The sequence below is a fragment of the Aspergillus glaucus genome, assembly GCF_001890805.1.
Source record: "Aspergillus glaucus CBS 516.65 unplaced genomic scaffold ASPGLscaffold_17, whole genome shotgun sequence".
In the NCBI taxonomy this organism is placed as follows: domain Eukaryota; kingdom Fungi; phylum Ascomycota; class Eurotiomycetes; order Eurotiales; family Aspergillaceae; genus Aspergillus; species Aspergillus glaucus.
In genome coordinates, this window is record NW_019170469.1 from 268,080 (window position 1) to 282,707 (window position 14,628).

The 14,628-nt window shown below is 50.1% G+C and overlaps 3 protein-coding genes across 3 annotated transcripts; 1 reads left to right on the forward strand and 2 right to left on the reverse strand.

Annotated features, from left to right (window-relative positions):
* Positions 1-5,895: 5,895 nt before the first annotated feature.
* On the reverse strand, positions 5,896-10,024 carry ASPGLDRAFT_75974 (GAS2 domain protein; the record flags this gene model as incomplete). The annotated part of the gene is made up of 2 exons (XM_022549831.1): positions 5,896-7,555; positions 7,760-10,024. 2 exons carry the CDS (start codon positions 10,022-10,024, stop codon positions 6,296-6,298), a joined length of 3,525 nt encoding a protein of 1,174 aa, XP_022398549.1. The 3' UTR covers positions 5,896-6,295.
* Positions 5,922-6,402, reverse strand: ASPGLDRAFT_597264 (uncharacterized protein). Its single transcript, XM_022548391.1, has 2 exons — positions 6,396-6,402; positions 5,922-6,270 (listed from the first exon to the last, which is right to left on the reverse strand). Exon 2 carries the CDS (start codon positions 6,159-6,161, stop codon positions 5,958-5,960), a length of 204 nt encoding a protein of 67 aa, XP_022398550.1. The 5' UTR covers positions 6,162-6,270; positions 6,396-6,402; the 3' UTR covers positions 5,922-5,957.
* Positions 10,025-11,089: 1,065 nt separating the features above from the next.
* On the forward strand, positions 11,090-14,287 carry ASPGLDRAFT_68288 (uncharacterized protein; the record flags this gene model as incomplete). Its single annotated transcript, XM_022549242.1, has 8 exons — positions 11,090-11,243; positions 11,290-11,315; positions 11,384-11,794; positions 11,843-12,674; positions 13,017-13,135; positions 13,224-14,076; positions 14,134-14,210; positions 14,261-14,287. The coding sequence occupies 8 exons, from the start codon at positions 11,090-11,092 to the stop codon at positions 14,285-14,287; spliced, it is 2,499 nt and encodes an 832-aa protein (XP_022398551.1).
* Positions 14,288-14,628: the final 341 nt, after the last annotated feature.

The window sequence follows — 14,628 nt, forward strand, 5'->3', positions numbered from 1 at the left end:
GATCACCATCCTGGGCCACCGCCGCCACTTGCATGGCCTTGCAATTCGTTGTCCAGCCCTAGTTAAGTTGGGTCTTTGGATATTCTGTATTGTGTCGGGTTGGTGGTACATCAAGCAGCTGTCTTCTTCAGCTGTGAGTCAGTAGACATTGGAGTTCTTCTCAGCATCATTATAGTAGCACCACGCTGAGATCGTATGGCTTGGTTCGGTTTGCTGCTAAACGCGTGCACTTGCAGTGCCATTTTTGGTGGTGGAAAAACATGCGCAGACAATGGATTACAAGGGCATTTGCCCAAAAATTAAGAATATCAACGATCATCGATCCACGAAAGCATATCAAGCAAAAGAAAGGTAGACTGTCGGCGAAGAGACTGGGTCATGGAGGCCTTTCCAAATACAAATTGTCTCATGCAAAGGAATATACTGATCATTTATGAACCAAAACAAAATGGTGGCCGTCAAAGAACCCACAGGAGGAACTTACAGATGAAGAAATCTGTTTATGGCCTGATGTTACTCGAAATTCAGATTCCCCTTACATTCACTCACCTCCATGGGTATTGACAGAATGCTCAAAGCAATACGAGGACCCTCATGCATGCGCACATTGTACATGAATGCTGAAGCTGATTTGAATGAAAATGATGTTGCAGTTTTGTTCAAACCAGCAGCATTTCAAGGACTCTGAAAGTCGTGTCCTGCATGTATTGAGATCGAGCCACGGCAGTTCTTTCTGACCGGCATTTAAAGCCGAAAATGTGTTCGATCGAGTAGAAGTGACATGGCCCATGACTGCTGCCTCATATGTGGCCTGTGGCCCAATTCTTTGGCAAGAATATTCAAGAACGGAACAACTAGACCGGTTCGATTTTGCAACATGGACACTCGTGGTGTTTATCGCTTCTGTAGGATTAATGGGGCACAGGTAGTAATAGTTTACCACACTCTAGTTCTTTCGATTGGGTCAACCAGGTTCCCGTGCCCTAAACACCACAACCCCACACAAGCAGCAAGTACCAATAAATCCTATCTGACCTCAGTTAGCCAAGTCAATATCGTGACCAATTTTAGAGCCCGTAAAGAGTAGAGGTGCTCACCCACCTATTCATCAAGCAAGCCGATGTCGGTTGAAATGTCTTCATGCACATTTATCTGATGAGATACCATGTTTGAACGAACTTGAGCAAACAATTCATCGAATTGGAGAACGCCGGAAACTTTCGCAAACGGCGTCCCTTTTGGCTTGTATACCCCGCATGTACTCGAAGACTGCTACGATGGTTTGCAGTAGGCGTACTGCAGCCATACTATTCTGCCTATTGGGGCTTCGCATTAATCTTTTAAAGATTTCATACCCCATGTGTCTCTCCAGAGTGTAAAACTTTCCTTGGAAAATCTGACAACCACACTGCGGTGGTGGTATTAATGGCTTTGAGAGCACGTGTTCCAGGCTTGTCATTACATCTGGGTTTGTTGTCGATCTCAGACACTTCCCACGTAATCCGCAGCAGACATCGATAGGGCTCGACATGAGCCGGATCCCATGTCCGAAAGTCGCTTGCGAAGTATCTGTACAAGTCCCTGAATATCCACAATATCTGTGGATTGCTTGGATTGCCTTCATACAAGGCTCCGTCTTCAAGGGTGAGTATGCTTATTAGTTAGGGGAATGGGGTAAGACCAGTTTATCTTAAGAGCAAACCGGGATGAACTGGGAATATACAAGTCTGACAAACACCCCAAAGTGGTTGTGGGGATACTCGCAGTCGACGTTGAATCCTCCGGTCCCATGTCTCATCACGCTGGCGTATGGCTTGTTGTATTTCAAGTGGAGTTTTAGTTATGGAAAATGGAGCGTGGGTATGCCTCTTTACTGCCAAAGAGAATGAACGGGTCCTTCGTTCCCCGTACAAAACGTCGGGAACAATGTACGGGAATTGTACATTGCATAATATAGCGATGGTTGGCGAGGACTGGCCAGTATCTGCTGGTAAGCAGGACGATTGCTCTCAAGAAACGTGCAAATGCAACGCAATCTGCTCCAAGTTAGAGCAAAGCCCGCGTTTTTTTAATTTTTTTTTTTTTTTTTTTTTTTATCGCATTTGTCAATTTCTTGAAGTCCATTAACCCTTGGGGCCCTCGGAGGTATCTTTGGAGGGCTGCGAGACACCAAAACTGTAAAATGACAATGAATACTGGACGCGAGAAAATATCGCCGGTTTTGTTTAGCACAGGCAATTAAGTCCGCATGCCTGGCAAGATTCCCAGTAGCGACTGGGCTAAAAATAGCCCGATGTAGCGCACCTCCAATTAGCTCAGGGTATCCTTGTTAGTCTCAGTGGTAAATGCTGGACACTTGACTTTCCGCCAACGATAATCTTCATTTTTTCAGCATCATGATACGATGTGACAATATGACAGATTACCGCGACAGTCTCACTTCCTCGCACATGACCCGTCCGCATGTTGCGGATAGAACCAACTTATTGCGTTGACGTATGTGTAAGATGTTGCTGTTTGCAAACACGCAAAGTAGTCTTGCAAGCCTCAAGTCTCGGACATGGGCCAACTTTGTCCTCTTTGTGATGGAGGTTCTCCATTTAGCGCTGGGAGTAGGCTGTGCCGTTCAGTCCGATCGGTATCGAGAAAGTATTCGACGCTGGTTATTGCGTTTCGTAGGTCTAGGAAAGGAAACTTCTTTCTCTGGCGTGTATATCCGGCGCTTCGGCATCAAACAGCCGGATTCCGGCGTCTATCGCCCGTTGGAGTCTCAGTATCAGCCATGTGTGGAAGGGTGTGGTTATGCCGAAAATTAGAAACGATGTAAGACAGTAGAAGGCCTAACCAAGATATTCATCTGTTATTTTAACTTATATTCCGAAATATTCCTGCGGAACTGGCGTCTCGTAACTATAGCCACGGCGGGAATTGGTCACGCCTGTCAAGTGCCCGTCCCAAATTCGCGATTTCCGGGTTTTTTTGGTCTCTGGCTCCAGCAGATTCGCTCGCTACAGGTCACCAATGATCACATCAATGTCATGGATGTGTTGAGGTGCCTGGCCAAACGCTGTATGACAGTGTTGAATGAATTGAGCAAGGATACATTCAATAGTGATCCCATAGTGCCACAAGAAAAGCCACTGAGTAGGCTCATGGTCATCATCATCATCATCTATAGGTTGGTGATAGAGAGCAACCTAAATAGTGACACAATGTTGTGGGAAGGAAGCACCACATTTCATGCAAGATGACATGGCTGTGAAGTAGATAGAGGGTAAGGAGAGAATGGAAGACCGGTTTGGTCAAAGCGCTAATTGGTGGATAGGATAGGTTCAGTTGTAAAGGCGTAGGGACATAACAAAACTGGTCCATGAATCGGATAGTAAATGTATCCAGATATACCAAGTAAAACGACACAGGCAAGGTAAATTGCCAGTATGACTCCTCTTCCATGCAATTTTGGTAGGATGAGGATGCCTCCATGATCAAACATTGCAATAAAGCTAGCCCTGTCTACCGGGTCTTGGTTTAGCGCCGAAACATATCGACAGTACGCAAACCAAACGAGCTTTTTGGCCAGACAGTGTCTGAGTCTCAAGTTCTGTAATAATGGGCGCGAAATTTAACTGATCTCCTTACTTCCACAACAAGTGTAAATCGGAAGGCAAACGTGTGTAGTTGTAATTCCCCCTTTGTCTTACCATGGGTATTGTGTCCATCTGATGACTGTACTGGTACCCTTCCATTGGTTGCGAGGATGGGATGTGTTGTATTTTGGGCCGGATCAACCACGACAGCAAGTCACGAACCAACACATTTGACATGGCATCCAGGTACGTTAGTTCTTTCGTAACTTCTGGAGGATGCGAGCATGGCTAATAGAAGCAGGTCGTCGTTGCGAAGTCCTTTTTAATTGCCATCAGCCCCCGTTGGTTGATCATGAATTCGTACCTCGTGCGGTAACACTTCATGTAGAAGTTTACCTCCGCTAGGGTCTGTAAATACTTATTGCGCTGGATATGCATTTTATCACAAATGAGGGACGCTTGGATAGCTGCTGTTTGGAGTGTCAGCCCAATTCAAAGGGCAACCGGAATAAAATAAGAATATGCCGCTGCTCGAAAACCCCAAGTGTCCTAAGGATAGGATCAACTGGGTGCTGCGTGTCAACTTGCTGATATCGAACCCTTCTCTCATAACAAGCCTAAGTTGCAGTATATTTCCGGATTCAGATTCAAGAGGACTCGACCAAAACCTTTAGCTTATTGATGTCTTCAAAAACCTCATCACAAAAGACCCATCCCGGGTTTCGTGGATGAAACTCCATGATTTGTCTTGTAGGATAGAACCGGTTGGTACGGCATGTCAATATATGTATCTTAGCAATCACACACGTAAACTGGCCGAGAGAATTCCTGCAGAAGTGAGCAATACCCCGTGAGATGCAACTCGCCTTCGTGGATGATCTCGACCGACATTTCCGGAAACATTCCTGCAACGGATTCGAAGATCTTCCTACTCGCCGCTCTCCATCTGCTCGATCCGGGCTGGTTGGTTATGACGAGTATGGTAGGCACAGGTTGGGGCTCTGGAATGATATTAGAGCAAGAAGCAGAAGTATAAACGAGACAGACTTACTACGGCATCTTCCCCGGGACATTTGAGCCAGGTCTATCAGGCACTCTGTGCCACACTTGACATTCACTGGCCATCGGGGCTTTCCACCCTTATCAAAAGGTTCGGCTGGAAGACATTTCCGTTATATCTAAAAGGTGTTGGTGTGTCTCAGAGTAGGATTAAGATGTTGTGCTTGAGGCATAGAAGGTACACTGACAGCTTCTCATTCTCGACCTCACTGTCGTCCGCCAGGATTTGTAGACCTCATTCCGAAATCTCTCAGCTATACTTCATCGATAGCAACGACACAGTGGTGTCCTCAATTTGCAAAAGGCTGTAGGACTGTTTGCCGGTATATGACGACATACAGGGTGGACGAGGTTTTTCTCAACTGGCAAAGGCGATCCCTATACGGAATCTATAAAATATAGCGTCGTAAGTATAGCATGGAGGCTGGAGAGTTTGACAAAAGTAAACCGCCGCAGAAAATAAGAAGTGCAAAGTGAAAGCCTGGAGATCCCTTTTATATAGATCAAACAAAGACGTCACATGACGGTAACCCTCACCTTAGGCCATTCATTCACCATCACCATCTAGAAACACAAGCAATCCATCTCCCCCAACATCTACCAAATAAAAGTCATGGACATCCTCCTCCCAACCTTCACCCGAATAACCCAAAACACCGACGATCAAGCCACCCTAACCCCCCAGATCCCAGTCCTTTAACAAAAAGCACTCACAAACCCCTCGCTAACGGACACCGAATGGCGGCAGACCCTCGACTTTCCGGACCCGGAAATAGAGAGACAGGATATCAACGCTGTCTAAACACGCAGTAAAGATGACTTACTTAGAATGGCAGTCGAGGCACCAAGTGAACTCAGTGAATCGGAACTTGACCTACTCACCGGCCGGTTCTGGGGATAGCGGGAGTGCGATTGATAGGGATGGTTGAGCTGGTGGTTGTGAGGGCTACGTGGCTGGGGGGTGGTGATTGGTTTGAATGGTGTTGCAAGTTTATCATGTTGATGTTTATCTATTGCTGGCAGATGCGTAGCTATATAGAGTAGCCATCCTGATTGTTGCTTATTCTGAGATGCTCAGGCCATGTCACCAAGTGCTCAATGCAGTCACTTCCTTCCAAGCACGGTGATGGTGACGGCCAATGCAAAACACGGTTCCAGACACATCCACCTTAAGTCCCCAAGTATCCCCATCCCAATACATACAAACAGAGGAAAGAAGAGGAAAGAAGAAGAAGAGTAAAACAATAATCCATATATTGCAATCACAATCGAAGCCAAATCGAGGGTATCTATCTGTCTACCTAACTAAAATCAAACACAACAGTAAAAAAGAACAAAACCAAAATGCCATCCAAGGGTACGAGAACCCAATGCAAAAATGTAAAATAAAGCTCCGAAGAATAGAAGAATGAAAATGGCTGGTGCTGATGCAACGCAATGCTGCAATGCTCGCTGAAAATAATGCTGTTGATCAGAAGAGAAAGAAAAGAAAACCAGTCCGCCGTGCTCGCTCATGCCATATCAAATACTTTTATCGGCTGTGAACCTGACACAAACACCCATAATGAAAAACGCCAACCCAGTTGCAAATAACAAAAACCAAACAAAAAACTCAAACAGAAAGATTCAAAAACGAATAGGAATGCAGGCTATCCCTGCCTGGAATTCCGACGACTGTCAAGTCCCCGGAGCATGACTCGTCTGCTATTACCAGCAGATCCCATATCACTGACACTGCGAACCTTTGGCAAAGCCGGGACTGGCGGCACATCGGGTGTCGTCTCCCTGTCTGCAGGGGGCATGCCCTTCGGCCTTAAAGAGCTCCGCCGTGCTTGACCTAGAACATCTTCGACCCATGCTTCGCTCTCAGGGCTCATTGACTTCTGACGAGATCGTGGCTTGGGTCCGGCAAGACCCAGTGGGGTTGAGCGGGAGCTGCCAGCGGCGATGGTGGTTGCGGGTGAGTGGGCTGATGAGCCGTAATGGGCCTCACTTGCAAAGGAGATCGTGCCAACGGAATTGTTCGAAGACACGGAGTGTCGTCGAGTAGACATTGGTGAGTGTGATGGGTTCGTGGGCTCACCGAAGCTGGGAGTTCGGAAATCCGTCGCATCAGACACGTTGGACGCCCGCCGGGTTTTGCGGACAGCGAGCGATGAGGAAGGTCGGTTGCTAATGACGGATCGAGGGCGCGAAGGCGTTCTCCGGCCGTTGCTCGGAGCTGGCGTGAGCATGTTGTTTCCAGGGGTGGATTCATGAGACTTGAGTCCCTGAACTTCGACGCGAGGAGTTTCAGAAACATGTCGTCGTCCATGATGGATAGCATATTCTCTCAGGTATTCACCGAGATCTGCCCATCCACCTCCCACTCGTACCATCACCCGCTCGCCACTCTCTCCCACAGAGCGAACAAAGAGTTTGGTTGGCTTCGACTTTCCATTCTTATGCAGATGGTAAAGCTTCACGGAGCTTTCCTCTGGGCCGCGTGCAAAAGATTGTCTCCGACGGGTATGCGCAGGAGTGAGTGTTAAAGATGGAGCAGGTGCGCCGTAGAGCGATGCTGAAGACGACGACCGGTATCTCCCCCTCGGTGGCACAGGCGCCGCAGAAGTCACAGAAAATATGTCATCATCATCCTGTGCTTCAGACAGCAGTTGAATGCGACCGGGAAGGGTATCCAAGATGGTGCTGATCTTCTCGTCGAGATAGTCCTTCTTCTTCGACAATGGAGTAGACGATCCAGAATTGGACTTGCGAGGAGCAAGATCTGCCGGGGTGTGCGCTCTTGACTGGGGTTTCGACCCTGGTCGTCCACGGCTTGCGAGACTCTCACGGCTTCCATGGTTATTGAGCTCCTTGCTAAGACGAGCGGTAGCGAAGCGGGCAGAAGGCTGCGCATTCAGTGATCGCTGGGCAGAGGTCCTCAACGGAACCTTTCTAGGGGAGTTCCGAGGCCCAGAGACTGGACCATCAGTCTTTGAGCGGGTCGGCGTGGGCCTCGTCTTCGTATCACGAGGCATCTCCGACCGGTATGCAAGTTGTCGGAAACGAGCAGTGGGAGTGGAAGCGCCGTCCCGGTTCGTGGGCTCCTGCTGCTCCGGATGGGAGGCAACGGATGGCCTTCTACCCATGCTAGGGCTGTCCTCCATGCCAGCTCCGTTCTCGTAGTTCATGTCCAATCGTTCGTTGATGAAACGCTGCAGCGGCAGACTAACTGCGCGGTTATGCTGCGGTCGTGGAGAAACTTTCTGATCGAAGCGACGTAGGCTGTCTTCCCGCAAGGTATGATCATTATTGGAAGGTGCAACGCCAGGCTGGCCGAAGACGTCCTGGAAGTGCGGCGGAGTATCGAGAAACAGAGGGGTTGCGTTCGACGACTCAGCATGCGGTTCCTGGAAATCTGGGCTTGACATGAGAGACGGAAAAGAGGAGAGAGAACCCATGGAAGCGTCCGATGTGACACGCTGACGAGTCTTGCCGTTCTTGTCACCTGCTTGCCGGCCAAGTTTGATCGGGCTTTCCAGATGCTGTTTAGGAGGTGAAGGACCGTCTTCTTCGGATGCGTTTGGCTGAAGTGTGGCTTCCTTTGCCATTTCGGGCAACGAGCACGGTGAGGGTTCCAGCGAGGGTTTGACGGCAGTAGGGGGCTGTTCCTGGGCGGAGGCGGGAACTGGAGCATCATCAGCGGCCACGGCACTTGACGGAGCCGCGGGTTTATCTTCGATAGCGACAGGACGCGACTCGGGAACAGTCTTGCTGGGCGAATCATTGGAAGGCTCGGCCTGGTCCGAAATAGGCTCTCCAGTAAGAGTCTGATTGTCTGGTGTAGACTTTTGTGTTGTACCACTGACGTTCGCTCGTGTGTCTGAAACCTGCTCCGGTTCGCGAGGTAGAGGGGCTTCGAGGGAGAATGGAGGGATAGATTTATGGAATTGTGCGTCACGGACGGGGGATGATTTCGGAGAAAGCTGTGGTGAATCAATCGCAGTTCGCGGTCGTTCCGGTTGCGCAGTTTCGGGCGACGGAGTTGTTTCCTTTTGTAAATCGGGGAATGGAGAAGTAGGTTCTTCGCGAACAGGTTCAGGAACAGGCGTCGCGTCACGCTCAATCGGGGTCGCACGTTGCTCTGTAATCTCTGGAATAGGCGTAGGATCCGCTTGCGACTGGACAGACTCCGGCTTATCTAGGGCTTCGTTGACAGACGGCGCCGCGGAGGTGGTTTCTTCTTCAGTGATTGTTTCCATGGGGAAGGAACGTGCGTTGCGCCTCGTCGAATCGGATGTGTTGACGACCGGTTCTGAAACACGGGGTGCATCGTCGGATTGTTGACAGGGGTGTTCTGCATTGGCGCGCGACCATTCATTTTCGGCTGAGCGCTTCTCAGCTTCCACAACCCACGTGCTGAATTCTGACTCAATAGTCTCGAGATCATCAATCCAGCTTTCTGGCAACGAATCTTCGCGTCCTTCAAGGGCGTCTAAAACGTTGTCCATTCTTCGACCTGCTGCAGCCACGGCCGCACCCAGCTCCGCTTGTTTTGCATGGAAATTCGATCGGGAATAGAGAGGATCATGTTCGCTAGGGGGGTCGCGCGACTTGAGAGCGCGAAACGCGTCGTCTAATGCTTCCCTGGTGAGGCCAAGGCTGAGAAGGAGACCAGGAATTTGACGAAGGACCAACAACCGGACATCCCAGGTCGAAAGCAAGGTGTTGAGACGCGACAGGGTGGGCAGGGCGCGTAGGATGGTGGCGGTGATAACGGCGGTGAAGTCGCTGAGCTGTACATAACTGAGGGGAGGTGGGATGGACATGGTGCTACCGGATGACGAAGGCCGAGACCGCGATGGAATGTGGGCATTGAGAACATGTTCCTTCAACTCCTCCACTCCCAGGTTATCCATTGCATCGCGAATCTCCTCGATGCGGGCTCCATGCTGTTCGACGACGGCAGATGGGAGACTTCCGAGATATTCAACACCTGAATCTGCGACAGTCGAAGGGGAGGGAGGAATAAAGGCTTTGCCCTGATGAGCATCGGCTCGTTTCGGCCATTCCCACGACTGGACTTCCTTATACCACAGGGTTAGATTCTTTGCCGCGATCGCTGCGCGAATCCCCAGCGCGCGGTCTGCCGGGGAGACTTGCGAAATGCTTTGGGAGAGCATATCATGAGCGGCTTTCTCATTGTTAGGCACGGCATCGGTAGAGGAGAGAGCCTGTAGGGTGGCTTCAGGAGAAAGAGTTCGGAGAAGAGGGTCGAGTTCATAAGCCGGCACCGGACGGATAGAGGCACGCGACGAGTTGTCAGAGGAAATTTTGGTCGGATGAGGACGAAAAGGTAAAGGAGGATTTCCGAGGCTAGGAGAATTAAACGACATGGCGAAAGAGGGAGCTCTTTCCCCGAAGAGAGCTCAGGGGAATTGTTTAGTCGGGGGTCGGTGTATCGATGTATTGGGTATCACAGAAATCGATCAATTGGATCGGATCGAGAAGACGGAGGTCGAGCAGGAGTGACAGTATCGAGGATAGAATCGTACTGCAGAAGAACGGGCATGCTGAGACGCGTTGTCGCGTGAGGATTTGGTCAAGGGAGAGGCGGTTAAGGAGTGGAGAGACAGTTGGAACAACGGAAGTATATGAGATCAGAGATCCGACGCGAGGAGAGCGGATTATAGGATATTAGGAGAATAAGAAAAGAGATAAAAGTGAAGCAAAGATTAAAGTAAAGCTGCCCGTACAGTATGTAGCGGATATAGAGAAAAAGGAGTCCTCTCCTGGCTGAAGCCGCGAGGCAAGGCGAGGCAACGAAGGAGAGAATAGAAAGAGAAAAAGAGGAAAAAAGAGGGGCAAGAAGGCGAAAAGGAACGAAATAATGCAGGTAAAAAGAATGACTGGAGCTGAGCTGAGAAGTGAACGACTCTGATTGCTTGAACTAAAGATGGAGCTGCAGCTGCAGTAGACGTGGATGCGCTGACCTGGTGGGCGGTGAGGGCTGTCAGTATACAGCCTTGGCCACGGAGTGTCCCTACAAGTATGTACACTTAGACAGGATGAAACATAGACAGCAGAGACATAATAATGCACCCGGCTAGATATGGCTGCTTATCTGGTGAGACGTGGTGCTACAGGGTACAGGTCATGCTTATTCCCTACTGCCCGAATCCCGTACTGCCCGATGCATATTTGTACAGCCTGGCACACGGATCGGACGGAAAGATACGGACCCTTTGACAGCGCAAGAAGATGGATATGAAACTGAACATTTCAATGCCAACGGAATGTTATTCCATGCAGGTCATTATGATCTGAACTGGCTCCTACATGACGCCATGTTGACAACCGGGTATCGACAGATACACCAGATACACCAGATACTTGTATACTAGATCTATACTCACATGTAGGCTATTGAGCACTCCGTACAGCTACTTGTATACAACGCAATGCAATTTCAAAGGTTCCCATACCCCCCAAGTCTCCCAGCCGAGGTCCCCGAAGACCTGCTGCCCAAACTCAGCGAACTCCAGGAGGAATTCGGCACCGACAAGGACCACCTGAAGCACGTTACCGACCACTTTATCAAAGAACTCGAACGAGGTCCGCCAACAATACACCATCCAAGATTCCCTGCTAACAACAACAGGCCTGACAGAAGAAGGCGGCGATATTGTTAGTACCCACCCACTCCACTTTGTTTGCAGACAAGGAAATCTGTTTGGACCCATCTAACCAACTAGCCCATGAATATCACCTGGGTAACCGACTTCCCAACGGGCCATGAACGAGGGAAATTCCTAACCCTCGACCTCGGCGGCACAAACCTCCGCGTTTGCGAGGTCAGTTTGTCCGCGGCAAAGGGCGATTTCGCAGCCACGCAGCGGAAATACAAACTGCCCGGGAACTTGCGGTCAGCGCCGGTGATAGAACTGTGGGATTTTATCGCGGAATGTGTGCATTTGTTCATCGAGGAGCATCACAGCGACTGCCCGCCGGATGAAAAGCTGCCGTTGGCATTCACCTTTTCGTATCCCGTTTTGCAAACGTCCATCAAAGAGGGCATCCTCCAACGATGGACCAAGGACTATAATTGTCCAGGTGCGGAGGGCAACGATATCGTCGCGCAGCTGGCGGCGTCAATGGACAAAAAGGTTTGTTTGTCTGCATGTAATCGCGAATTGCAAGACTCATTATCTTAGCAAGTACCCGTCGAAATCGTAGCGCTAGTCAACGACACAACAGGAACCCTGATCGCAACCGCATACCGCGATCCCAAAGTCTGCATCGGCAGCATCTTCAGCACAGGCTGCAACTCAGCCTACATGGAAGTATGCAGCGCAGTCCCCAAGCTCAAACACGCAGGACTCCCCCCAGATAGCAAGGTCGTAATCAACACCGAATGCGGTGCGTTCGACAACTCCTGCAAGGTCCTGCACCGCACCCGCTTCGACAAGGACATCGACGTGTGTTCTCCGCGCCAGGGCCAGCAGCTGTACGAAAAGATGGTAGCAGGCCGGTACCTAGGCGAGATCGTCCGTCGAGTCCTCCTAGAACTCCACAACACACACTCTCTCTTCAGGGACCAAGACGCCTCCAAGCTCAACACGCCTCATATCCTAGAAGCATCCTTCCTCTCCAACGTGGAAGAAGACAACTCACACCTGCGCGAGGGCGTCAAGGGCCTCCTGAAGGAACACCTGGGTGTTGAATCCACAGTCCCCGAACGCCGAATCACCCGCTTCCTCGTGGAAATCGTCGGGACACGCTCCGCCCGTCTATACGCCTGCGGGATCGCGGCGATCTGTAAGAAACGGAATATCAAAACCGGCGTGGTTGGCGTCGACGGGGCCACGTTTAACTATTACACGCGGTTCCGGTTGAGAGTTGCGCAGGCGATGCGGGATATCATGGATTGGCCGGAAGATATTCAGGATCCGATTAGTTTTGAGGTCTCGGAGGATGGGTCGGGGGTTGGGGCGGCGTTGATCGCGGCGTTGACCATGGGGGAGGCTCAGCCGGAGTTACCGGCCGGTGCTACTTGGTAGCGTTAAGCATAGACATGTTAAAAATAGAGAAGAGAACAATAGAAAGAATAGACTGTTATGTTGTCATGGCTCTTGTCATAGTTCTGGTTCCGAAACTTATCAATTCTCCACCGCTATCGCTAATGACGCGACTCAACGCGACAACCACGATATCCAATACCCTTGGGGTAGACACCCCAATAATCCTAATAAAGAATAAAAATGCGCTTCAAAACACAATTAACCAACATCCAAACCTTTACCAGTACGTCTCAATCCAGTCTTTGGGCTTTCACTACACCACCCCCCACACCACAGTACCCAACGCAAGCAGCTAACAAGTGCCCAGAACTAACAGCCTCCCTAACCTCCCTCGGCAAAGTCTGCTGGCTCCGTCTCGAAGACTCCATCGTCCGCTTCACCATAATCCCCGACCAAGGAACACAAGTCTGGGCCCAGTTACCAGTCGTGCGTCCCTCCCCCGTTCCTTTCCCTCACCTCTCCCCCAAAGCAAAGGTTTCGAAAACGCAATCCGAATACAAGCTGATAAGTGTAGGACGCCATCTTCGAACCAACCACCTACACCCTCGAATCAAACTCCGGCATCATAAACCTCGAAGTGCCCATCGGAGCTCTACACCGCGCACTACGGTCCGCGAATGGTGCGAATTCCGCGCAGATACGGCTTACGAAGAAGGGGAGTGTTCCGTTGCTTGCGTTGACGATTCTGTCGTCGAGTTGGACGACGGGGTCGAATGCTATTGGTGTTGGGAATGAGGAGGATGAGGGTTTGTTTCCTGATGAGGGGTTTGGGAGAGGAGGGGGAGGGACGGGGACGGGGCCTAGGGAACGAGAGACGGTGATATCGCAAGAAGTTCCTGTGAAGGTTCTTCATGAATCTGCCGTTGAGGGATTGCATGAACCTCGATGCCGCGATCCAGACGTCCATATTATCCTACCCAGCCTGATACACTTAAAGAGTATCTCCGAACGATTCACAAAACTAGCCACCATCGACACAAAAACGCCCTCTACAACAACCACTTCCAACACAACCACAAACAATCCAACCCAACCCCCGCCATCATCAGCAGTCCCCACAACAACCGCCCCCAACAGCAACACCGCAAGTCCCAAACTCGAACTCTCCGCAAACATGCACGGCTCCCTAAAACTCGCCATCGCAAGTGACTCCCTCCGAATCTCCAGCGTCTGGACAGATCTGGTGAACCCCGCGCTGGATCCGGCGCAGTTATCGCAGAGCGAGATGCAGGAGTTGCCTAGTGAGCGGATGAGAAGACTTGGTAAGGATGGGGATGGGGAGGAGGGGTGGGCGAGGGTGCGGATTGATGGGAGGGATTGGGGGAGGGTGTTGAGTGTGGGGAGGCTGAGTCCGAAAGTTGTTGCTTGTACGTCTGTCCCCTGTTACAAAGATGATTAGAGGAAGGGAGGGCTAACGTGGGCAGGTTTTATCAACGAGACGGCTTTGGTGCTATATGTCTATTTACCGGGAAGTTGGAATGGGGAGGATTCGTGTTTGACTGTAAGTCTCCATGCTTCCCCTTTCAACATCGATACTAATATAACGTGAAGTACTATATCAATTCATATTCCACCTAATCCAGTCGAGAACGGCATTATTTTATTATGTCACGGCACGATGTACATGATTGCATTATCATAGCATAGTCCCATAAGCAAGCAAAGGACGTAGCGAAGCGAATTATAGGAACAATTATTAAGTAATAATAAAACAAGGCAAGTCAAGTCAAATCAAGTCTGGCATAGAACGAGGAAAACAAAACAAGCCGTAGTAGCAACAGTGCCTGGATGTGCTGAGGCAACGCAGAAGGGGAAGTAACATGAGGGTAAAGTCGTCTCCAAAACTCATAAGAATAGACAGGGTGGCAATGCAGCGAGTATCAACATATGCGGTAAAGCAAGTAAGCAAAACAAAGCCC

Bases quoted from the DNA above. Each gene is read 5' to 3' on its own strand.
- ASPGLDRAFT_597264 (XM_022548391.1), bottom strand. From the start codon at position 6,161: ATGAGCGAGCACGGCGGACTGGTTTTCTTTTCTTTCTCTTCTGATCAA.